The 27,252-nt window shown below is 31.3% G+C and overlaps 1 protein-coding gene across 1 annotated transcript in view; it reads right to left on the bottom strand.

The window, feature by feature from the left end:
• The window catches only part of LOC107445593 (acetoacetyl-CoA synthetase), a 40,754-nt gene extending 17,239 nt beyond the window's left edge, over positions 1-23,515 (bottom strand). The window contains exons 1-12 of the mRNA XM_087161442.1: positions 23,273-23,515; positions 21,330-21,455; positions 18,226-18,329; positions 14,937-15,057; positions 14,082-14,192; positions 12,659-12,756; positions 11,109-11,223; positions 10,024-10,105; positions 7,589-7,742; positions 6,006-6,083; positions 3,610-3,802; positions 1,886-2,008 (exon numbers count right to left, since the gene is read on the bottom strand). Of these exons, the coding sequence (XP_087017568.1) occupies positions 1,886-2,008; positions 3,610-3,802; positions 6,006-6,083; positions 7,589-7,742; positions 10,024-10,105; positions 11,109-11,223; positions 12,659-12,756; positions 14,082-14,192; positions 14,937-15,057; positions 18,226-18,329; positions 21,330-21,455; positions 23,273-23,336 (1,369 nt within the window). The 5' untranslated portion in view covers positions 23,337-23,515. The remainder of the gene's footprint in view (positions 1-1,885; positions 2,009-3,609; positions 3,803-6,005; positions 6,084-7,588; positions 7,743-10,023; positions 10,106-11,108; positions 11,224-12,658; positions 12,757-14,081; positions 14,193-14,936; positions 15,058-18,225; positions 18,330-21,329; positions 21,456-23,272) is intronic.
• Positions 23,516-27,252: the final 3,737 nt, after the last annotated feature.

Raw genomic sequence — 27,252 nt, 5'->3', positions numbered from 1 at the left:
ATTTGATGGATCATAAAATTCTACAAAAAAACGTTAACTACTTCATAATGTTAATTTAAATTTCTATCTACTCCCTGGAGCACACAGGGAGGACCCAACATCCACGTGGTGGATTTTCCCTTTTTGTAAATTTGTGAGTCATGTACTAGAAGTGCATGTTATCTAAGAACTAAAACAAATAAAAGATGGATAACCTTTTTTCTACGAAATCCTGTGATTTTTTTGTTCCCAAAGATCTACCTGTCTTCGGCGTTTTTAGAAAGAGGATTTGTCGAATATATTATCTGCAGCTTATCAGATGATAAATTCCAAAAAAAAAAAAATAATCTCCAAGAATCCAGTAAAATTCATCACCACACCACCTGCCCTGATGATTCACATTATGTCTCTTCTTCGAACCTACCCCCCCGGCACAATGCTATTTAATATCCCAGAAACTTTCATAAGAATACAAAGTCCATCTTCAAGTGTGACCCAACAAGCGAATAAAGATTGTTTGTGCTCTATCTATAATAGAACTAAAGAATCTAAGATAGGTTAGAGTTACGACTTATGGGTAACAATCTAAGATAGACTGAGATCCAAAATATAGCAAAAAGATACAAAACAATAAATTTCTTGTAGGCTAAATATGGAGTTATCGAAAGATATCTTTATTCGGCGGAATCTAACAATTATAGATATATATTCTTTTTTTTTTTGCCTTTAAAATTAATATCAAGTATTCAAAGCTTCTATTAAAGTAAAAAAATAGTCATTAATTACATTATTCTGAAATAATTAGTATTTTGAAGTTATGATAGCTATATGCATCGTATTTTCATCAATCTATTTATGCCATTATATGGTATATAAAAAAATTAGTCTTCCTTTAAGTCGTTTTTAACGAATTATGAATGAAATCATATTTCTAAATATAAGTTTACATTTTTTTATATTAAAAGAATAGTTTACGCATTTTTAGTATTGTTTGTAGATTTTTTTGCTCGTAAAAATAAAATGAAACGCAGCTTGCAACAGTTAACAAGAACAAAGCAAAGATTGAGAGGAACTTCACCTAGTGTAGAACCGAATCGGATTTCTTTTTTCTCGCTGTTCTGGACAATTTTGAGTTGTTTGAGGCAGTTCTCCAACTACGTTGGATACAAGAACGTTGGATGCAGGAACTCAAATTAAGAAAAAAAAGAAAGAAAAAGATCATTTGCCCTTGCAAACGAGTAAGTGAGCAAGTCCAATTTTGGCCTCTTTTGGTGTCATTTCACAATTTTTTGTGTCGTCGTATTAATAGGCTCAGGCTAGTCTTTTAAAACTAGATCTTAACAGCAATGTGGTGCATGTAAGTATGAATATTTATTAAGAATTTCCAAGACATCGTATACATTAAAAAAATGGCTTTGGAAAGAGTGAAACATTACAGTTAGAAATACTTAATTGCTTCTTTACTTCGTATTTTTAACTTCCTGATTAAAAGATAAATAGACTAAATTTTAATTTGCATCTTAAATGGTATTTCTGACTGCCTGATGAAGGAAATTGCATTCTTTTCGGAGTTTTGTTTTTATGTGTTCTTTATAAATGTTACCGCGTTTCCCATCAGTTATCTCCCAACCAATGATTAGGTTCTTCAAAAAAAACTGTATTGGCCTCTTGATACACTAAACATTTTTGAGAAACTTTTATCTTTAAAAAGAAAAACACTGATAGCTTCTGATAAAGTCTAAATTTTCGATAATGAAAATATATTTATAGTCATGACACGTGTATAAATTTGTTATATAAAACAATGATAATGATAAAATTCTCACATGCAAAAACTATTGACTTTTTAATTTTTTAAATTTTAGTTTGAAAAAAAAACATGATTTATCAGAAAATTTATACTTACCATATTGAGCTCCTACAAATACATCTTTTTTCACCTTGTTTTGGATATAAAGAATATTTTCCTTCTTAACGGGACTTCCCCCGATTGTGATGCATTTTAAGTATTCTAAATTTGAATCTGGACCTGAAAAAGAAGCATTTTAAATTTCTTTAACATAATGTTCGTGCTAGAAAGAAAGTTTACTATGAAAGTAATTCAGATCGATAACATTTTGATCAGAAAAGGTTTAAAAAGTTTGAAAAGTCTAATACAAATTATTGCTTTTCTGCATAATGTAATCGTTTTTTGGAGTCAATATTTATTGCACTAAAATATGCTTGCATTTACCGATGAAAAGAATTTAACACATTCGGTTGTCTAGAATTCATCATTTCTGACGAAAGTTTGACAGTTCTAAAATTTTGATAAAATGAGTATTTGATTCTCTGAAAAGTAACATGAAAAGAAAAAGCAACATCAAAAGAATAAATTTCACTCTTGGTAACACCATTTACAGGTAAATTACAGATTAGTAAGTGCTTAGTACATAACAAAGTAAATTACATTTTTTAAACAAGTTTATGTAATTTAGATTTCCTTTAATTTTTTTCTTATTTTTTACACATTATTATTATGATTATTATTAATAATAATAATATTAATTATTATTAATGATAATAATTATTATTTACATTCAAATTATTATTTATATTAGAATTATTATTAATAAATTATTATTATTAATAATAATATTGATTAGTATTAATGATAATGATAATAATTATTATTTATATTAGAATTATTATTAATAAATTATTATTATTAATAATAATTATTGATTGTTATTATTAATATTGATAATAATTGTTATTTACATTAAAATTATTTTATTTATGTTAGAATTATTATTAATAAATGAAGAATAATGATAATAATAATATTTTTTTACATTTTAACTACGCATTTTAAGTATTCTAAATTTGATTCAGGACCTAAAAAGAAATATTTCAAATTTCTTTAACACAAAGCTTGCGCTGCAAAAAAGTTCACTATGAAAGTATTTCGGATACACAATGCTTTTGTTTGAAAAGGTTCAAAAAGTTGAAAAAGTCTATACATTTTTGCTTTTGTGCATAATATATTCGTTTTTTGAACTTAATATTTATTGCACTAAAAACAAATGCTTGTGTTTATCGCTATAATAACTACAGCCTATTCCTTCGTTTGGAAGTCATCATTTCCGACAGTAAAATTTTGACAAAATGAGTATTTGATTCTCGAAAAAGTAACATGAAAAGAAACAGTGACATTAAAGGAATAAATTTCATTCTTGGTAAAACCATTTACAGGTAAATCACAGATTAGTAAGTGCTTAAAATAAGAGAAAATGAAATCGCATTTTTTAAACAAGTTTATGTAATTTAAATTTCCTTTAGTTTTTGGATACAAAATTTCCAATGATGATAATAATAATAATAGTAATAAAAATTATAGCAATAATAATAACAATAATAATAACATTTTTTAAGCAAGTTTCTGTAATTTAAATTTCCTTTAATTTTTGTATTAAAAATTTCCAACAACAACAACTTTAATAATAATAATAATAGCAGTAATAATAATAATAACAACAATAATAATAATAACAACAATAATAATAATAACAACAATAATAATAATAACAACAATAATAATAAACAGTTGAAATGAAAATTGTAGTTAAAAGTCATTTATAAACTACATACTTGGTCTTGCATCAAGTTTTTCTAATTTATCCACTGCCGATGTAATTAATAAAGCAGACGTGACTTTGTAGCGAGCAAGTACATCCCAGAAATTGCATCCGTTTCTGTTGAAATAGGGACTTCCAGCATAGAGAAATAGTGTCACACCACAAGCAAAACCATTTACGTAAATATTAAATAGAGTCCATCCAACCTTTGATGTAATTTAAAAAATTATTACATACTTTTAAATTATTCATGAGAGACATAATTAGTAAATTTATAGGAAAATTAATTAATTTAAAAAATAAGGTTTTCAAAAATATATAAATATTTAAATTCTAATTAATTCAGGCAATTGAAATTACCTAGTGTTAAATATCTGTAACGATTTCGCTTTGTAATGAAGAGAGCAATAGTTTGTTGCAAGTTCATTGTAAGCCACTGTTTTGCTATTCGAATGTATTGCTTCTCTGTTTCAAAAATTTTTTGTTATAAGTAATGATAGGGTAGAAAAAATTTCAAATAATTTTTTTTTGATATCTTCATTTTGAAAGCTTTAAGAGGACGCCAAACAGCAATAGAAACTTTTTGTCTCTCTTTCGCCTCCACATCCATTTCTAACTTGAAATTTAAATGAAAGAAAAAATAAGTTCAGACAAACGTAAGTCATGAAGTTTCAATTGCTGAATGAAAAAATTCTAAAATATCAAAATACAAACAAATCATTGGAAGAGAATTTTCCATAGCGTAATCCTCCTTAGTTATCTTCTCATGATTTATTTTAATTATGAAATTTGAAAGACTTCTTTTCAGTATTTGAAACTTCATGACTTACTCTAAGTTTGTCTGAACTCACTTCTTCCAAGGATTGTGATTTGAGAAGTACAGGGTGTTTATAAAGTCTCGGACTCATTTTGATGTTTAATAACTCATAAAATAATAAAGATAGATTAAAATTAAGAACATAAATGATTAGATAGACTCAAAAAGTTTCATGACCCTTGTCAATGAACTTCCACGTGTGCGACCTTCGTCGCACGGAGAATATCAAGTCGATAGTCAATTTCACGCCAGGTAGCGGCAAGCATGTTGGCATCCACAGAGGCTATTGCGGTTGTAATTCTGGCTTTTAGGTCATCAATGTTCGACACGTTCCTCCTGTAAACATTGTCTTTCATAAATCCCCAAAGAAAAAAGTCCAGCGGCGTTATATCAGGAGATCTGGGTGACCAAGGAATTGAACCTCCTCGCCCAATACATCTTCCTGGAAAATGGTCATTCAAAGAACTATGAACGATGATACACCAATGAGGTGGTGCACCATCTTGTTGCAAAAAGACACGTGGCTGAAGCCCTTCTAGTTGTGGAAACACGAAGTTTTCAAACACGTCTAAGTATACGACTGATAAGACCGTCTTTTCTGTAAAAAAGAAAGGCCCAATGACTCGGTCGTGCATTAGTCCACACCACACATTAACCTTTGGGGAATCCCTTTGTGTCTCACGGTATTCATGGGGGTTTTCAGATCCCCATATGCGCACATTATGGCTATTAACAATGCCAGAAACATGAAAGGATGCTTCGTCGGAGAACATTATGCGTTTCAGAAAATCAGCATCATCTTCTATCCTTCCTACCATATCTGCTGCAAACGCCATCCTCCTAGGCCTATCGTCCGGTTCCAAACCTTGAACAATCTGAACTTTGTATGCATGCAGTCTTAATTGTCTCTTAATAACCCTTACACCGTCGAAATTGGCATATCCAATTCTCTTGCCGCTGATCTCACAGATCTTCTAGGATTGTCTAAAAATGTCTGTCTGACACGCTCAACGTCAAAATCACTTGTGTTGGGACGTCCGGGTCAAGGGTCATGAAACTTTTTGAGTCTATCTAACCATTTATGTTATTAATTTTAATCTATCTTTATTATTTCATGAGTTAAACATCAAAATGGATCCGGGACTTTGTAAACACCCTGTATATTCCCAATAGCTAAGCCAAGTGATTGGCAATTATAATTTTTCTTTTTGCCTATTTCACCATATCTTAAAAACTTTCAAGCGAAAGGAATATAAGTCTATATCTTTCGTTGCGGTGGCGACTATATTTAGCTTCCTTACTCTTCCTGAACTATTGTGGTTAGAGAATTCTGATACCGACCCGGAGGTCCTCGGTTCGAATCCTGTGCGGCAGCAAACGAACATATCCCAGATACGTTTCCCCTTTTCTCCTCGTGCACAAATATGTACTTGCTGTTTCAATTTTGAAAACATGGGTTTTAAAATTCAACTATTATTTGTTACGGCGCTATCTTGACACATTTTTTGCTCAATTTTGAGAAGCCCTTTTTTAAAGTGTAGGGTTTTTTGATCTTACAAATGATCAATAACGATTATTGTAGTATTTCTTACCGGGTAACAGGAGAAGACGACATCCCCTGGTTTCAGATTCCAGTAGAATACAAAACTGAGCAATTCATTCATCATTGTCTGAAAGAAAATATGAAATGTTTTTTTATACGTTTTTCAGTCAATAAAGAAAGTGTATAACTGGTTTAATATAAACAGACTTGTCCCAAAAGTAGACAGAAATATTCAGAGAGGTGTCTAAAGGAATTAAGAGGATGAAAAATTATCATAAAATATCATAAATTATCATATTACATTGAGAGGGTAAAAATCGAGAAATACCCATGTAGGTTTTGATGCCACATTAGACAACAACTAAAAAGGTACTACGAACTTACTAATTAAAATAAGATTTGTTTGATTTAATTATTAATGGAGTTACTTGAAGTGACTCCCACTGACGTCCTAGGATAATTTACGATCGAAACTCTAACGATCGAAAACTCTAGGATCGAAATGTGAAAACGATCGAAGACTCTAGGTATACTTTTGTTGCTGCTGAAGCAATGATAATTTGCACTACGAGGTCATCTGGTTATGTCCACAGGCGTTGTATGAACTGGTGATGTAAAGCAACCCTGTTGGAAAAGTCACAAAGAATTAAGATCCGGTGCATATGGAAGCCAAGCAACGAGTCTCGCGTGTCCAATTAACTTCAAACGTTTTTCGTGATTTTTGACCTATAAACTTAATTTTTGACTCCATGTTCTGAGGTAAACTTTCATCCGCTTGATGCTGTTTATTATCCTTCGGAATTCGTAGATCGAAGTTTGGGTATTATTATAATATACTCCAATATTAATAGGTAGAGTCAAAATTTCTTACGCATTTAAAATTTTGTGTTAATATAAGTATACATGAGCTTATAAGCAACGTTGAATAAAGATACTAATTAACTATATTGTAAAATCAATTTTACTGTAAAATATTATACCGTAATTTTTACAGTTATATTAATTTAATTAGAGTGATTCAGTGACTTTACTGTAAAATATTACGGTACATTAGATTTTTTATTTTGTAATATGTTCAGGTTGTTGTTGTTGTTGACGTGTGCCTGTTTAAGCAGAGGGGGTGTTATTGTTCTTGTTTTCCAGTGGCGCCATCTATGTCCTAGAATTCAACTTCTGTCACACTATACGTCGCACCCGTTTATAGTGCGGACCCTTTCATACATCTATTCCTTCATCCACAGATCGTAATTTTGACCGAAACCAGAGAACGATCAATATCCGATTCAGTACCCCCAGAGGTATTGATTTGTTATGGGAACATGAAGGACTTTTGCGACTCGACAGATTTAACGTGTATCAGTCACTTTACTACACGGGGAGTCTTCGGCCGGCGGGGTTCGAACCCACGAACTCTCGGACATGGGCCCGGCGCTCTATTGAACAGGCTATCCCGGCCTACATGTTCAGGTTAAAATGGACTTCAAGGTAAACCAGCGCACTAAAGCTTTTTTAAACCGGTACTTTTTACCGTAATACAATCAAGATTTATTTACAGTGTAGAAGTATCACTCTCATTAAGGTTTAATGGGTTTGATTTTGGTTTAAAAGTCAAGTTTAAGCTTAATTGCTTACCCCTGCAGAATGTACTGGTCCCTTGGGCAGTCCTGTAGTGCCTGATGTGAAGTTGATACTGACAGGATGACTGAATGGAAGTTGTTCGAATTTTATGTCCGGTATTGTTCCATCTGGATTCATGCCACTCTCTAAAAATTCTCTTAAGAAGCAGCTGTAGAAAAAGGTTAATTACTTTTCTTAGGAATTTTTTTTTTAAAATTCGAGCATGATTTGAAATGAAAGGCAAGTAGCCTCATTTGAAAATATATAGCTGTTATAATAAAGCTGTTTTATAATGAATATGGAGAAAATATTGATTTAAAATATCGAGAAAACATGGAAAAATTACAGAATAATTAAAAGATAAGAAGAAAAATTACTGAAATAAAATAAAATGACAATAAAAAAGGAAACATGAAAAAATTCGGTAAAAAAAAGGATACAATCTCTTCATCAGCTGATGAAGAGATTATATCTTTTTTCTTTAACCGGGTTTCATTTTCATTTTTAAAATTTTTTTCATTGTTATATTTTTTGTGTGATTTTTCCAGGTGTTCTCTATATTTTGAGCTTATTTTATGAGCTCTATATATAATTGCAGCTGATGCGCAGTAAATAAAATTTATTAATTTTCTTCGTCTTCCTCTTTTTTTCTTGTTATCCTTTATATATACATATATATATGTTTTTTTCAAATCTTTCTCTGAATATGGCGCTCTTAATCCTTTCTTAAGAATGTATTTTTAGAATTCCTGTAATAATTGAAGTCAATGTACACGGAGGAAGCAATTCTGGTAAAATTATTATACTGTAAGGTTCTGGTAAGAGAAATCCTATAATTTTTGTAATAAAATCAAAATATACGGTATTTAAACCAGCAGTCATATGGTAAAAGTCTACCGAAAATTTTGTTTTTCAAAATTATACTTCTTATTACCACGCATTTAGTAAAAATATAAAACTAAAAAGCCAATTTAACCAAAAAAATAGTGTTTATGCCCTGCTCCAAAGTATCATGATAAAAATATCTAATTTTACCACATTTACTAAATTTTAACGCAGATTATGAAACTATATATTTAACCAATTTTATTAAAAACATTACCAAAGTGAGAGGTAAAACTTACCTAGCTTTTTGCTGTTACCAAAGAGCCAGTTCTGGTAGTTTTGCCCACACTTTTTTCTCAATGTATTAAACGTATTAAGGGTCGGAAATTATTTTTAAGCAACGAAAAATACAGAAGAGATACCAAAATTTGCTGAATCACTATTGAGGAAGGCAGGATTAAAATTTTCAAAGTCAATTTGATTGCTGGGGAAATTCGAAGGTTCTGATATGCGCAATTTTCTCTGATTTTTTGAAGTTAATAATCTTGTTTTTATTGCTAATTCCCGATCTCCAATGTGCCGATAATTTTGCCATCATTTTTGATAAATATTTTAAAAATATGCTTTAAAAATATGTACGGAACGCACTGTAATCGCACATTTTATATGATTTTTTTCCATTCTTTCATTTTTTTTAAATGTTGAATTTCATGTTTATAATTTCTGAATAATTTAGAATTTTTTCACTTGATATTCAGAATATTTTGTTTGTAACTAGTTTTTCTGTCTTCTAGACATGATTATTTAGTTAGTGTTTATTCTCCGTGGTAAGAATTGAGTCAAACAAAAAATGAACGAATGTAAGTTTTTTAATTTATGTGTTTGAGTTTAAGAAAATTCTTAAAATACAATTATTATATACATTTTACATAGAATATTCTAAACTAATATTCTAAATGATATTTAGTATTTTATAAATAAATAACATTTTAGTATAAATATTAAGATTTCTGCAAAATAAAAAATTAGTATATTCTAAACTAAAAAAAGATGCTTGTTACTTTAATTATGAAATTTAAACTATTTAAACTCATATAATGTAAACGAATTATGATTTTGCTGTAGTGGCAAGTGTAACACTGTTTCAGTCATGTTCATTGTGTGGTTGTTTTTATTTTTCAGTCTGCATTCTTTACTGCAGTTTGTTTTTATTATTGTTACAAATTATTAGGAATGACATTAAATTGGATTAGTTTCGTAGGTTTTAAATAAACATTTTCAGTTATTGATCCTGATAATAATTCGCCATATTTTGATAAATAGTTTAATTTTTTTCGCTTAAATTTAAGAGAATTTCAACTGGGGCTCTAAAAATGTATCCTGAATTTTATAAAATATTATAGTCCTTGATAAAGGAAATTTACACGCTATTTTGGTAAAAAAAACATCCCAAAAGCCTCAGGGATATTAACGGCGGTAATTATGGAATAAAAAGTACATCACTAGCGATTTATTTATTATATTTTTGAAAATCATAAGAAGGTGAATAGGATCCGTAGCCCCTGCACAACTTATACAATATATAGATCTTCCAATAAGTATAATGAAAGTCAATAACTGCTAACCTGTTTCGAATATTCGAAATATCAAGCTGGTAAGTCTCTGGTCTTGATGGAATTATAACGATCTTTTCAAGAGATAAAGTATCTGGAAAGAAAATATGAAACTGAAATAAATTTAATAAGATTGAATTCAATACATTCCACTATATAAAATACAAGGATGAGCCATTTCTTTTTGCCGTATTAGCGAAGAAATTTTAATAATCGTAGTTTATGAGTGTGATATGATCAAATCTTGAATATTTTTCCTGTTTTTAAGAATTATGCTTATGAAGAATACGCAGAAAAAAGTATAGAAGCTTGCTTTATCTTTATAGAAATTCTATGTATCTGTAAAATGTACCAAAAACTGAAACGTACTTGTTTATTTATTTAGTACCTGTTACAGTACTCGTTGGATATTAACATTCTACTTTGCCGTTGCTTTTCAATTATAAAAGAATATTTAGATGCTGCTTGATAATAATAGCTGATCTGGGTATTAGTATCAAGCAGTATTTAAATATTGATTTTAATGCCCGTTCCGGTGGCCTGCGTCATTGGTTGATCAGAGTCATGAAAAAAACAACAACAACAACAACCGGTTTCTGTGTCTACGACAACAATATGGTTTAAATGAGCTTATAGATTCTAATCTTTTGTTAATAGATCAAATAATCAAAGATGCAACTGCATCACTGTGTTGGGGGGGGGGGCTTTGAAAAAACTATGGAGTCCACAGAGATATTGATCCAGGATTTAGAATTACAATTAGAAGTAAGCATTACTTGAATAATGTTTAATTGTATTTTTTGTTATTTATTGAATTGAATAGTTTTGTTATTATTCTATTAGGAGCCAAATAATCTTATAATTTCGTCCTCATTTCAAAAATGAAGCAAATTCCAAATCCATAAAAATTCCAAGGATTTTTACAGAAAGCAAAAAGAATTGATAATTCTTTTCCAAAGGATATTTTTGCTTTTCAAGTGTTTTACGAAATAAAATGTTTAAAAGTAAATGTTCTAAAGGTAAAGCCATACAATTCATCTTAAGGGGTATTTAAATTTAATACTAATGATTTGAAAATATAAATGCTAACAACAAACCTTCTGATATTTTTGGCAAGTGATCAATATTGTGATATTCGATCCCATTGTCAGTGTGATGATCGATGGAAATCAAAAATTTCGGTTGAAGCTTCTGAATAATATTCGATGCTGCCTGGAAAGGAAGATTAAGAGATTCTGTATTAGTTGTCGTCGGCCATTAACGCAGAGGGGGTGCGATTATTCTTGTTTTTCAGTGGCGCCATCTATGGCCAAGAATTCGACTTCTGCCACACTCATACGTCAAACCCGATTATAGAGTGGATTCATTGATGCATTCTTTCATTAATCCACAGATCGCAGTTTTGACCTTAACCAGAGAACTATCAATCTCCAATTCAGTACCCCCAGAGTTATAATTTGTTATGGGAACTTGGAGAATTTTGTGACACAACAGATTTAGCGTGCACCAGTTACCATTTACTGTTGTGAATGGTAACTGGTGCACGTTAAATCTGTCGTGTCACAGGGAGTCTTCGGCCGGCTGGATTCTAACTCCTGTTCTCACAAACGGGAGTCCAGCGCCTTGCCAACCTGTCTATCCTGTCCACTAGATTAGTTTTTGAAAACATAGTATGCCACAGATAAAAAATTGCTTTAACACCAACTATTGTATGAAAAAAAAACATGATTTTATTTGAAATTTTCCATTTTTGATGAAAGGAACTAACAATGAACACAGTTAGAAGTTGGCATAAAACATAACAAGTAACATAGTTAAGCAAAAGTGACATGTAATACTGGCGTCAAACAAAATAGATATATTAATACATTTTGGAATTTTAGAATTCTAATGTGTGTTTTGTTTTGAAGTAACTCAAATCGTTACTAAGTTATTCTCAAATCCTTTATCCAACATTGATTAGGGAAAAGCTATACACATGTACTACCTATCAGAGTGAGTATTATCAAACAGAAGTCCATTAATTCTTTACATTTTCGGATTCCTAATGGTGGCAATGCATTTTCCTCATGCATTTTTGTTGCTATTGGCATCGAATAGACAAGTTCATGCATCCACCAAGGTAAGTCAAGATAAGGTACCTTCCTTGATTTTGTGTTGATGCCTCAGATAAGGCACCTTACGTTTTGATGCCCAAGACGTAAGATGCCTTTATATTTTTGACATCTTTATTGCAACGGACATAATGACTCAGTGGCGCAGGGGAAAGCAGCGTTTTTTTCAGTCAAGAGGTTTTAATGTTGGTACAAAATGTATTTTCCTTCGTCCTCCTCTTGTTCCTAATTATCTATTATACAAATGTCTGCACGAGAAATTTTCGTCTAAAATAATTTTTTATACATAAAGTTGTAAATAGATTCGTCCGCTTGACATAAATAACTAGACGCCTGCAGAGACCAGGTGGTCCACCCGAGCATAAATAATAGTATACATAATAATAGAACAAAAATAATAGAACAAAAATAAAGATATTATATCCTTCGAGCACTGTAAAATAATTCACGAAAAGTACACAAGAGCCCATTTTTGTTCTGAGTTTTGTTCTTCAATTAATAAATTTCAAGCCAAGGAAATATCTTTGCATTACCTGAGCTCCGAAATAAGGTTGAGGACCACTAAATATTGCTCCTATGCTGACTGCTGCTAGATAAGTGAAGACGGCTTCTTTTCGGTTAGAAATGTAACCTGCAAGAGTTTTGAATACTAGACTGTGAAAGCTAAAAGCTTAAAATGGTTAATGCTTTATCTCAAGAAATAAAATTTGTATTAAGGAAAATGGCAATTGGGAATAATATAATGCTTTTGCATCAATGAATTAAAGTTCAATTATTGAAAAATTCCTAAAAACAAAAATATTATTTTGAACCTTAAAGTGCAATTTTTAAAAAAATTAGAATAGAAGAAGAAACACATAAATTCGAGGAAAATGTGGTGCAATCATAGTAAAACGCTGAACTGAACCACGTTTTATTCAAGTTGAACAACAGTACCATGTAAACAGGTACGATATTAAGGCTCAATGTAGCTCATATTATATTTTTACAGCAAATTTGAACAATGTTACGGTTCAATACTCTCAAAAACTTCTAACAGTATAGGTAAGCACTGCGTAAACTTAGTCCAGCGAATAATTATCTGGCCTACGGGCAGTTCTTATCTAATTAAGGTAAAGGAGGTAATAAATCAAAAGAAAAGAAGTCTTATAACTTCTTTAATGAGGAAGAGAAGAAAACCTACAATGAGTTACAATGATTTTTTTTTATGTAGAGTCATCGAAAGAAAAGGAGCAGGAAACTTCTTTAATGAAGGAGAAAAAAAAACCTACAATGAGTTACAATGATTTTTTTTTAATGTAGAGTTATAGAAAGAAAAGGAGCAGGACACTTCTTTAATGAAAGGGAAAAGAAAACTTTCAATGAGTTACAATGATTTTTTTTTTATGTAGAGTCATCGAAAGAAAAAGAGACTACTTCTACTTCTACAGGCTACTCCTTTAATGAAGGGAAAAGAAAATCTACAATGGATTACAATGATTTTTTTTTTGATGCAGAATCATGAAAATAAATAATTCGAAGCAAAATGAACCTGAAACTTCTTTAATGAAGGAGAAAAGAAAATATACGAGGGCATAACAAAGATTTTTTTTATGTAGAATCATTGAAAGAAAAGAAATGAATCAAAGAAAAAGAGTGCAAAACTTCCTTAATGAAGTGGAAAAGAAAACGTCGAATAAGCTACAATGTTTGCTTTCTTTTTTTAAATGTAAAATCAGAAAATTTAGAAAAAATAACAATTAGATTTAAGTAGGTGCACAAATCTTTATAACCGTTATAAAGCCGTTATTCTGAGAAAAATGTATGCGAATTTTTTGTTTGTAAGGGCATGGATGAAATATGTAAAAATGAATTATTAAATCAATCGCAAATTTGTTTTCTTTTAATGCTTCATTGAATATAAAACAGCAATATTTTATAGTTGTTTTTAAAAGTAAGTTTTAATTAATAACTTACATGCAACAATGTCGTTCTTCCTTAAACCATGCTTTCGAAACGCTGCAGCATATAACTTAACTTGCTCAAACATTTCAGCATATGTGACTCTTTCTTCGTAACCTGATTCATCTGCAAATAAAAGAGAAAAAAAAAAAGAATTTTTCCTTTACTTTTTTAAAATTAGGAATTGAGTTTTGTATTTCATTGAAAAATATCTTAATCATAAACAGTTCGAACTTTGATAAGTTTTCCCAAATTTCAGGTTTTAAGAGTTTTTGCTTTATTTTTTTAACTAGTATGGTAACACTGATTTACTAACAAGTCTTTTTGTCTATATTCTCATTTATTTTTCAACATTTTCGTTGTGATAACTTGCCGTTTAGATGTTTGTTAGTGCAAAAATAAGCGGTAGAGTCATTCTTATTTTCTGATTCTTTTATTATTTTGAAATTTATGGAAATTAATCCCTAATTACTGCTCATAATGTAAACTTTCAGAATTTTAGTAAAAAGAGAATTAAAAAAATACATACATTTAAAAGTAACAAATTATTTTTTTAGCGAGAAAATAGCAAAGGTAAAATATAAATCTAATGAATCACTACTGAGGAAAGTGGGAGTGAAAACATCAAATTCTGTTTGATTGCCAGAAAAACAGAAAATTTGGCGTATTTGTGGATAAAAGTTAAAATTTTACTAGTCTAAAATGGAGTTAGTTTATTTATAAGAAAATAATATAAATAATCAAAGAAATGTTTCTACTTATGTTAGTTTTAGGAAAAAAATATTGCAAGAAGAGTAGCGTAAAAGAATCAATAAAATCATATATTTACGAAAATCGTATTATCCAAAGAAAGAGAAGATAATGGTCTACCTGAATATATAATAGCTGTTCGATCATTTTCTCGTATTTTCAAAAGATTTTCTGCTGCATTAAAAAGCAGTCCTGGAAACCATTCGACGTCTAGAAAGCCTTCTCCAGTCCTTTTAAAAACCTAAATTTATGTGAGAGATCGGAGTGAGGAAGAGTATGAAACATGTATGAAATATTGATCTTTAAATTATTTATGTTTATGTCTCCAATTGAGGACTAAAAAGGGAGATTTTGGAAATTTACGTTCATGCCGTACTCTCCCGTATGGAAATTTCGAAGTAATTGTGCCTGTGCACTTGAAGTGCACATGGCCCAATTATGGTGAAAAGAACAAGCGCCAGTGAAAAACATATAACTCTCGCGAATGGAAATAGAAAATTTTGCAGAAACCATAAGTTTAAAGCACTAATGTAGTGAAATGTTGTATTGGCTTTCTTTTTGATCTATCTGTAATATGTTCATGCTGTTTATTCGAAGGTAGGCAAAACAGAAAAAAAATACATTCACCAAAAAAAAAACATTGAATAGCGTGCCTGAAGGTTTGTAAAATCATGCCAAGAAAACATAAAAATATGTAGAAAAGTATGTATATTCTTTGTACTTAGGGTCTAATAAAAACACAAGAAGGCACAATTGCTTCAGATCTTACGTATGAGAGCGTACGGAATGCAACGTAAATTAACTAAATCTTCCTATTATTAAAAAATGAGCATTAATTAAGGCAAAAATAACTTCTCTAATCGTGTCTCACATAATCGTGTCTCTTAAAGCAAATAGGAATAAACGGAATTTTTGCAAATCACATATGTTTTTATTAAAACTTTATTATAAGTGTGTAAATTTACACGGGTAGTTCAAGTAAAGTTCTACAGAGTGTTTACAGAGAGAATTCTACAGAGTATATATATATATATATATATATATATATATATATATATATATATATATATATATATATATATATACGAGGGTTGTAAATTAAATAGTGGCAACTTAACCTTGAAACTCACAGAAGGGCGGGCATGCACAAATTGGATATGGGAGCGGTGAGGTGGCACTGTTGTCGATGTGTAGAGTGTAAAAAACAGTCCATCTGCTTAGAAGGGTAGCTGTTGTGTGGCGTTAAAGTGAGGAGTTTCTTTTCCATCGCTCTAAAGCATGTTTTCAAAAGGTGATCAGCGGTCGTGGCTTACAATCGAGGTTGCCCGTGGCAAAAATGCAACAGAATGCTATAGAGTATTAGTGGAAGCCTGTGGAGCAAATGTTTTACCGATTTGGACAGTAGCACGATGGGTTCAAGCATCTCGTTTTTTTTCGTCATTAAGCCTTTTCACAGCATGCTTTAGAGCGATGGAAACGAAACGCATATATATATATATATATATATGCACTCTATAACAAAAAAAATCGACGCACCAAGAAGCACTCACGCCTGCACACTGCCGAGCCAGATTACAGTGGTGCATGGCTCGATCAAGCTGGAATGATGCCGACTGGAGACGTATGGTCTTTAGCGACGAATCCCGCTTCCAACTGTGTCCTGACGATCATCGAAGACGTGTTTGGAGACGCACAGGGCAGAGAAAGGGATCCTGCCTTCACTATTGCACGCCACACTGGCCCTCAACAAGGCATTATGGTTTGGGGTGCCATTTCCTTTGACAGCCGGACCCCTTTGGTCGTCATTAGAGGTACACTTACTGCACAGCGGTACGTCGACGACATCCTAAAACCTGTTTTGCTACCGTTCCTTTTGCAGCTCTCTGAGCTGGTTTTTCAGCAAGACAATGCCAGACCACATACGGCACGTGTTGCTATGAACTGCCTGCAAGCTTGTCAAACTCTTCCTTGGCCTGCTAGATCACCAGATCTCTCTCCCATCGCGCATGTCTGGGATATGATGGGAAGCTGATTGCATCTGGCACGGAATGTTGATGACCTCGTTCGACAATTGGATCGAATTTTGTAGGAAATACCGCAAGAAACCATCCGGGAGCTTTATCGGTCTATGCCACGCCGTGTGGCAGCTTGTATCCAGGCTAGAGGCGGGTCAACACCTTATTGAACTTGTTACTGTAACTCTGCAATAAATTATTCAATTGTTCTGAAATTTTTCATTTACTATTCTGTACATTGTCTTCCTATCCACCAATTTTCGTTTCAATCAGACAACTCCTTGGTGCGTCGATTTTTTTGTTATAGAGTGTACTAAAGGAATTGACTTGAATGCCAATTTGTGATGGATAAAGTTTATTTAGCCATAATGCCGATTTAAGATGCATAAAGTTTAAGTACCCCTTATTCCAACTGTTGAAGGACAGTGTTTATTTATTTGTAATCCCAATTTGTGATACATAAAGTTTATATACCCCTAATTCCAAATTTCGATGGACAAAGTTTATTTACCCGTAATGCTGAAATCAGTGATGAATAAAGTCTATGTACTTCTAACGCCAGATTGCTAAAGAAAAAGCTTAAATCAACAATACTCCAAAGACAGATCTCTACTTCTGTGACAGGCATTGACAGAAACATGTTATTGAATCTACAGACGGAAACGGGATTACAATTTGTATATGTGCTGGTTGACCAACAGTGCACTCATTTAACATTTGTGGCATGCACTGTAATTTCAATAAGTGTATGTATCTTTTAATGCGTCAACTATCTTTGTATGTCACATACTGGAAAATATACAGTCTTACTTGAAACTGAAAAAATCATTTAGTCTAAACCTGCTTTAGGGAAGTTATAAAACAATGAAGTAAATTTTTCGAAACAATACAAAGCAATGTATTGAAATATTTATCTGATAGTGAGTACATTTAGTAAGTTTAACAATGATTTGTAAATTCATTAAGTTTTATATCAATGTAAAAGTTGATTAAGTCTTATACTAAACATCAATTGTGTTTTTTTAAATTTTATTAATGTATTTTGAACTTTTATTTGCTAGTTTTTTTTTCTAAGAACGCGCGCTTTAAATCTCTTATAACTTTAAGATGAAACTTAAGAGAACGTATTGCAGTTTTAACTAAGTTAAAATGAGTCATACTATGCTGTTGAAATAGGAAGTCTTGTAAAGTTTGAAAGTCTTCAATTTCAAGTTCTTAAAGCGATTAAGAGTAATTAAGATTGATTGCAAAGCATTATTGTTTAAATTATTGTATTTTAAAAGAACGAAAATACGAAAAATTTCAAGAGTAAGCAAATGTTTGTTCATTCAACTGTTTTTTACTTACATTGTTCATTTTAGTCAACCATTTTCTGAAAAATTTAGATAACTTACTTGATCATAAGATTTCGATGCAATAAAACCAAAGTAATTCCAGGTTTCTTCCCAAAACTGCTCAAAATGATCAATACTCCATTTATGCAAATCCCAGTAATTATCTAAAATATTAAGTAATTTTAGTGCTTATAATTATTGACTGCTTGCATAATGTCTAATATTTGTTTTTAGAATTAACTGCATAGCAAATGATTGAACATTGTTTACAAGCTTAGTACATATTTTATGGAATCCTTGCCAAAAATTAAGGATAAAGGAAGCACATTAGGATTCTAACACACACTAAGTACCTAGCTTCGCTTTCCAGAGCTATATCTCTGGTTTATTCAGAGCCTTGGCAGGAATGTCACGTGATTTTGACCCCTGACACGTGGAAGGCGCTCAAGCTGGTACCTCATCTCAAGCATCCACCCCACAATCAACAAGAAGACTTTCAGCTATGACACATTTAAGGTGTCCCTTGCCACGTATATGTGCTGTCCCTTAATCGGTTGCCAGGATTAAACTCGCAACCATGGCTTTCCACCAGGCTTTACTAACTACACTACTGATGTAGAGCAAGGAGTCCCAAAATAGTAAGTGCGCCAAAAACATCGATAAAGTGAGCCAAAGGGTGAGTTTGGCGAAGTTCCCTCTTGCTGTAAGGGTTGCACCCATTTAGGAATCAGTAGAAAGTTTGCTTGGCTGTGCATAGATGACCTGTTTTCGAGATGACACACCTGGTGAGTGAATACTAGATTCTTTCCCCTTTTGTATTACTTATGTATCAATAAAATGATTTCAAAAGGTGTATCACTACAGAAGAGCTCGTATGGGTATTCAGCCAATCTCCCGCCAGCACGTGATAGTCACTAGAGTAGCATATTGCGATGATGGAGATCGACAGCAAACATGTTAACATTTATGGCCAAAATTTTTTTTCTTTGAAAACCATGAAATTAGTACAAAGCTAGGAGTAAATAAAACAATACCTATTTTATAGCGATGTGAAACTTGATGGTGTTACTATTAACCTTTTTCAAACAGGTTTTCATGTGTTTGATCCCACCGTCCTTATTATGTTTCAATAGTATTTTATTCTCATACCTGAGCTATTAATTTGTGACCCGCACAATGCAGATTTCCTTGTTTTTTAATGAGGATGTTAAATGTAATGATTACAAAGTACTTTATATGCTTCCTCAGATAAATTGATCAAGAAAAAGCAGGTTAGTTTCTTAATTTGCTTTTCACGTAAAAATCTTGACTTAATGCTGCATTTTCTGTTGATGCCGAAAGAAATTGCATGACCAGTGTTTTTCAACACCCCGGAAATAATTTTTACAAATGTTATTGTGTGTATGTACTATTATAAAATATATTTCAATCGTCTCTTCATAAATGTATGAATGTCTAGGTTCAGAATATTATGAATATCTAGGTAAAATGTCTGGATTCAGAGTGATGTATGGTCAGAAATTTTCAAACTACGTTCTTTGAAGCACTTAGTACTTTGCAAAGGTAGGGCACGTTTGAAATAATTATTTTATAGGACATGCTTGAAAATTTTAAATTAAAAATAAATCTGTGATTATTTGAAACAATCAAAATTAAGGCGAAATTCCAAAATTAAGTCTGACATAATCTCATTGTGCAAATTAAAACACCCAATTTAACTTCAGTTTTACGAAATCCAACCAACGTTTGTTTGGCCAAATTCATAAAATATAAAACTTTTGAACTGCGATATATGATCTAAATACATTTTCAAATGCCTTTTTTCAAGTGCAAATTACATGTATAGTTACAATGAATAAAAGCTGAAACCTAATGTCTTGCAAGCTTAAATGACAAAACTACCTTGAGTTGTCAATTTGTCAATTAAAGCTACTGTCAATTTGTAAAATTGTCTTGTGTTGTAAATTTATTCTATGATTCTACTTAACAAATACTGCATAAAGTTGAGAGACATATTTTAGTCCTCCACGTTGAATTTTCAATTTCAAAGCGGTTCTGTGATAAAGTTTTACTTTATTTTGTCAACGGCGTTGAACAGCTGACCCAATTCTGAGTTTATGACTATCAATGCTCAACTATGTTAATTTGTAATTTTGAATCCAACCCAGAAAACAGGTGAACTCAAGCATCTTGATAAACTATTTTTCATGGCGGATGGAACTAACTCGCATTTGCGTTACACACACACAGCGAAAAACCACGAAAACCACCCATGGTTAGCCCGATGGCAGTGGGATTCTAACCCATGATCTATTTACCACTGAGGATATTTTTACGTCAGCACTGTAGTCGGTGCGAGCCGGGTACGGAATTGGTGTCGACCAGTCATAGCTGGCAATCAAACCCGGTCACCTCATTGGGAGGCGAACGATCTATCCCCTGAGCCATCGCGACTCCGGGATTAAGTTTGAGAACAACTGATCTAGATCAGCGGTTCATAACCTTTTTAGTAGTGGGGAAGACCATTTTGTAAAAGAAGCATTTTTTGAGGCCTATTGACAGAACAAATACAGGAACAAAATATAAAAGGAATATAGTATTTAATAGGAATAGTAATTATTAAAAAATACTGTTCAAGAAAAATTAAAATATATTGTGCGAAGTGCCAGATCTCCCTAGGGCTTGTGAATCATTCTTAAAAGCTGGTATTAAACCCCAACATCTATCTTAACTTAGACTCTCAACCATTATTCATGGACCAGTACAACTTAGCAAGTATGGACTAGTACCTGTACTTCTGTGGCCCGCGGCCCATTAGTTGGAAACCGCTGATCTAGACATACCACCGATGATAACATGGTATTTACATACTTGAAAAATTGAATAATTTAAAATGTTTTAACACATTTATAATATGCGCAGTTTGAAAATTTTTGTAGTTAAAAACTAAAGATCTTTCTTATTTATTTATACGTGACTGAGAAATTATTTTAACAAATCATATATCATTTATGTTACTTTAATTACTTAGTTCTTTAAAAAAAAGGTCCAATATGATTTTGTGATAATTTTTTTAACTATTACTTAAAAATAATTATTTGGTTATAAACACAGTAAAATGAAAAAAAGAAAGAAAGAAAACAGTTGTGTAAAAATAAACTTACCTAATGTAATGTTGTATTTTTCGGCTATTCTTTTTCGGAACTGCTCCGATGCAGTATGGGGTACCTTCTTGTCCCAAGCGAGAACGGTTTCGGTAATAGCAGATAACTTTGTTTTCTTGGAATCATCTAAAAAGAATTTTTTTAAGAAATATGAAATTTAAAAAAAAATTGTGGCAGGAGGGTCTGAAACTTATGAAAATGAAAAAGTTAGCCATTTTATATCAAGGCTCATGCAGATGGAATAAATTTTCGCAAATTTAAATGATATTTTTTTTCTCCCAAAACAGCGTACTCCATATTGACGGCCTCAGTAATTTCCTTCTCATTTTTTTCTGATTTACTTAAAGAAGTGACATTGCATTCGCTGTACGCTATTCACTGTGCTCATTACGCTGTATGGGTTGATATCATACAGTTTATAATAAAGTATTAGCATTCATATTTCTGTCACAATACTTCTTTCAAACAAGATTTCAGTTAAAAATTTGTTTCAAACGAAACAAAAAATGCCAAAAAAGTCAGTTCATGGTAATATTATTCTAGTTGCTATTGGAATAAATAAATAAAAAAATAAAGAGAATTGTCTCCGTATAGTCTTGTTAATTGATTCATTTAACAATTTTAGTTCAAATTTGGTGTTTCTCACCAGTAAATTTTTTTTTATATATTTCTAGACACAAATATTGCCTGAAGCATTTCTTTAAACATTTATTATCTCTGTTAAGGTTTCAATAATTATTTTCATCAAATATTATTCACAACAACTCTCACCAACTTCAGGCCGGAAGATTTGATGCAATTTAATCAATCACTCTTGAAAATTCAGAATGTAATTAAACTGTATTTTAAGAGGTAAATTAAAAAACAAACTGATGACTAACACTATAGACTCTCTAATAACGTTAACTTAGGAGATTTATCATGAACAATTTAATTTGTTATTTTTGAAAAATAAAATTTTTAACATATTAAACTTAATATGTTAAATATTTTTTAAAAAGTTGATAAAATTCTAACATGTCTGCCTTACATTATACTTGAAAAGGAATAAGGAACATTGCTTAAAATGTTGTATTTGCTTATCAGTTCTTCCAACATTTTTGTAAAAATTTGTGAAACTTTCCATGTTAACCTTATAATAATAAAGGAATAAGTAATTTTGCTTAAACTGTTGTAAGTACTTATGAATTCCTCCAATTTAGTGAGTCAAACTTCTCATGGCTTCTTACAACAATTTATTACAACTTTATAACAATTTATTTATAAAGAAATATTCCGCAAAATGTTGTTTTTGCTTATCAGTTCTTCCAATATTTTTGTAAAAATTTGTGAAATTTTCCATGTTAACCTTATAATATAAAAAGAAATAATTAATTTTGCTAGAACTGTTGTAAGTACTTATCAGTCAATTTAGTGAATCAAACTTCCCATGGCTTCTTACAACAATTTGTTACAACCTTATAACAATTTATTTATAAAGAAATACGAAATATTCCGTAAAATGTTATTTTTGCTTATCAGTTCTTTCAATATTTTTGTAAAAATTTGTGAAACTTTCCATGTTAACCTTATAATAATAAAGGAATAAGTAATTTCCCTTAAACTGTTGTAAGTACTTATCAGTTCCTCCAATTTAGTGAGTCAAACCCCCCATGGCTTCTTACAACAATGTATTACAACCATACAACAATTTATTTACAAAAAAATAAGAAATATTCCGTAAAATGCTGTTTTTGCTTATCAGTTCTTCCAATATTTTTGTAAAAATTGTGAAACTTTCCATGTTAACCTTACAATAATAAAGGAATAAGTAATTTTGCTTAAACTGTTGTAAGTACTTATCAGTACCTTCAATTTAGTGGGTCTCACTTCTAATGGCTTCCGAACATTAATATATTTGTCAAGAAATAAGAAATATTGCTGAAACTGTTGTTAATGCTTACCATTTCCTTGATTTGAACGAGTTTTATTTTGAACTTCAGGTAAACAATTTTCGACAGACGACATGATTTCAATGGGATGAGAACGTCTCTATTTGGAACAAGTATCCACGTGCTTAGTGAGGTATTGTATTCGCTAGAGAATTCTAAATGTAATTAAACATTGTGATTATCATCTTATCAATAAAATAAAACTTGAGTTGATATTGTTATTCAGTAATCTTATCAGGATTATTGCTCTACTTATATCTAAGAATGAAAGCGAAAAGCCTTGATTCATGTAATTTTAATCAACAAAAGTGATTTTCTTTTTTACAACGGCAGTTTTATCTCTCCTTAAAAAAGTTGTTTTTTTAAGTTGAAATACAAACAGTATGTAAAAATATTGTAATATTGTTAAAATAATGTAAAAATGTTGTATGGTAGAAATTTAAAAAATATAAAATTTTTACATTGAATTAGTTTTTGTAGATCCGATTTTTTGCCATTTTTAAATGCAAATTTGAACTATTTCGATGAAATTCATTCATTTTGAAAATTTTATTAAACTATTAAACTAGTTTTTATTGCTTTTCTTTTATTTTTTTAACAATTTCAGTGATTCAAATTTGAATAACATAAATGAAATTCATTAATTTTATTTTATATAACTGTCGTTGAACAGCCAATATTTTAGGGTTTACGATTACTAATAACTAGCTTAACCCCGCCCCGTCCCCGTTAGGGGGCATCCGGGGACACTGTTGATGCGTTAGCGGAGTAGCACAGTAGTGAGTGAAAGTGTTAACTCACATAAAGAAACTTGAGGATTTAAACATTTCTTTACTTTATGCAGTACCATCTCGATACAGCGTACAACTGAAGATATTAAAAACAAATACATCTTAACAAAAATGTTGGTACATCACTGGAAACAACAACACAGTGACTTGACATAGTGAAGAGACAAGACAAGAACACATGCTTACAACAATGCATGCCTTGTATACAGATTCCATAATTATATGCATGGATGACGTCACTTACGTTATCTGAAAAGAAAATATCTCTTGCCAACACACGACCGAAACTTAATTCTGTCAATTTAATGTTTTCAGAGGAGTAACAAACCACTCCAACAGACACTCCGAAAGTTCGAAGTGCGCGCAACACGATTACTAATGTTCAACTCCGTAGCTTTGCAATTTTGAACCCAATTCAGAAGACAAGGGAACTCCTGGATTAAGTATTGGGAGAAATTTGCCTTCGTGCAAGACTTCTTTGATGGAACTAACCCGCATTTGTATTACATGGAAAGAAAGAACACGAGAATCTCCCACGGTTAGCCTAACGGCAAGGGAACTCTGACCCACGATCCGTCTACCACTGAGGATATTTCACGTCAGCACTGTTGCTGCAAGTCGGATGCGGAATTCGTATCAACCAGTCATCGCCGGGATCGAACCTCGGTTCACCTCATTGGAAGGCGAACACTCCATCCCCTGAGCCACCACGGCTCAAATTCATTAATTATGAAAATCACGGAAAAACATTGATTACGTCTTTAACCATGATTCAGTTTATCTAATGAAAACACAATGAAATTTAAAGCGTCCTTTTTTTGATTTTGCAAAATTCATACTACTTTTTTTTACGAATTATTTTAGTATTTTTAAATTTATTCTGTTCATAATCTTGCAATAATGTTTAACAGTTAAACAGTTTGTGAGTAAAAGTTATATTACGATCGATTTAGAAGTTCGCTCTGATTAATTAATTGCTTTGTAAAGTCTAGTACCCTATTCTACATATAATGCAACGAGTTTCTTTTATATTATTACATTGTTGTCTACATCATTATAAAGAGTTTTTAACACAAAAAATGAAAAAAAAAATTGAAATATCTCTTAAGGCAATACCTAGTAATCAAAAGTTTTAAAAGCCAAAATCACTGCCCATATCACTGTGTTTTATTGACGATAAAATTCCGTGCAATTTGCTGAAAACATTTAATGTAGTTATGTAATTATGATCAAAAATATGAATAGGCAAAATGCCTATGGTGTAATGCTGTCATAATAACTAATAGAGTATGCGTAGTTTTTATAAATATTACATATTCAAACTGCCACAACACAGCATTTTTATTCCTATGACACTAAATTTCAACGGGTTGCAATAAAAATAAAGTTCTCTGCAAAGTACATGCAGAAGCAATTACTTAAATTCAGTTATTCATAATTTAAAATTCTTCCGTATCCACTAGATTTTGAAGAAAATTAAAATTAGTTCCATTTGACTTTATAAACTTGGGGATCAATTTCATTATTACGTTGTTAGAATTTTCAGTCTGAAATTATGGTAAAAAAATCGGAATCAGTCTGTTCATCTAATTAACCGTAAAGTTCACGGTTATAAACATTTCTTTACCTTCACGGTATTAATATTTTTTACTACTGGCATGGTGATAAAATTGTTAATGCAAAACTATAGGGTTTTGTATCCATTTACAATTAGCATGCTTTCAAAAATATAAAAAAGAAATTTATCTGGACATTGGAGGTAGGTTCTCTTAATATCTTTGATAGGTAATAGACACTAGAGTTAGGGTGTGGTTGAGTAGTGCTTTGTTGAGTGAAACATGGATTCTGATTTAAATAGTTTATCTAGTAGTGCCATTTGTCATGAGTTACAGGAAATACAGGGCTTTTAGTATTAAACGTCTCTATGGTGTTTCCATCTATGTGTAAATGAGAGTTTTATATTCTACTCGTCCAGGGTCACCAATTGAGAAGTGCAGAACACTGAAAACTCTTCATGTGCTGAAGGAATATTGTGATGTCAACTCTGGGATTTGAACCTCCTGTTCAGCCAGTCATGAGATTGACAGATTAGCTCTCTCGGCTATAGTGCGTAACCAGTTGCGTGAGGAGCTAAGTGGCTTCATAAGATGAGACTAGTTTTTGCTGATAAAAGTATGGTTGTTTTACCATATTAGGTGAAACAATAGTCGATTTTTCTCTTATTTAACAATTTAAATACCTTCTTTTTCATGGTTCATTGACTGTATTGGTTGAATATGGTAAAATAAAAGTTGAATAAATCGATATTTAACCATTTTTCTGAGAAATGTCTTCACCTCGCAAAAAATGAAACTTGCTAGTTTAACTAACATCAGTTTATCTAGCGATAAAAAGTGGTTGACTCCTAAATATCCCACCGCAGTCTTTAATATTAAACAGTTTGTCGGTCATTGAAAAGCAGAATACAATTGAAAGCATAGAGAGACTGTAGTTTAATGCAGTTATATACATAATTGTTTTAGACATATAAAATATGTAGTACAGCACTTCATTAGTAATATCTAAATTAATATATAACTGATTTTTAAATTTAAACTGAAAGCTAATACATTGGATTCGCATTTGAATGATAGCAATTTGGATATCATATTGTCGCGCAAATCTGTGTCGTTTTCCTACTTAACTTACATTATTTTTTGGTATAATTTTTGAAATACATACTTGATTAACTTTGAAACTCGAGAAGATTATGTAAATTGCGGGATTGAGCATGGTTTATATATGGATTTAAATTCATATTTTTTTCTTTTTACTGTATTACTCACCGAATAGCCATTTTCCCATCTTACACTGAGAAAAAATTGTAAGGTAAAATTTATATTGTGCTTAGCTCTAGGGTAACGCAAGAATGCCCGGTAAATTGTCTTTCTTTAGCAAAGTTTTTGATAAAATTAGCAACAAAATATTGTATTATAATATGTGATCAAATTTGGTAATTTTATCATGATTTAATAGAGTTTAGTATAAGGAACCATTTATTTGTTTAAATTTACTTTTCAGTTTCGTAGTTTTTCCTAAATATGTGGTAATAAGAACTATAATTTTGAAAATCAGAATTTCTGGTTTTGATTACTATGGTATATTTCTAAATAATACACTAGCGTGCAAAAGTCTTCGGTCAAACTCAATATTATAGATGGT

The sequence above is a fragment of the Parasteatoda tepidariorum genome, chromosome 4 (assembly GCF_982258835.1).
Source record: "Parasteatoda tepidariorum strain Cologne lab strain chromosome 4, Ptep-v5.0, whole genome shotgun sequence".
NCBI lineage: Eukaryota > Metazoa > Arthropoda > Arachnida > Araneae > Theridiidae > Parasteatoda > Parasteatoda tepidariorum.
The sequence above is the reverse complement of the archived record's forward strand: the minus strand, read 5'-3'. Positions and strand labels throughout refer to the sequence as shown.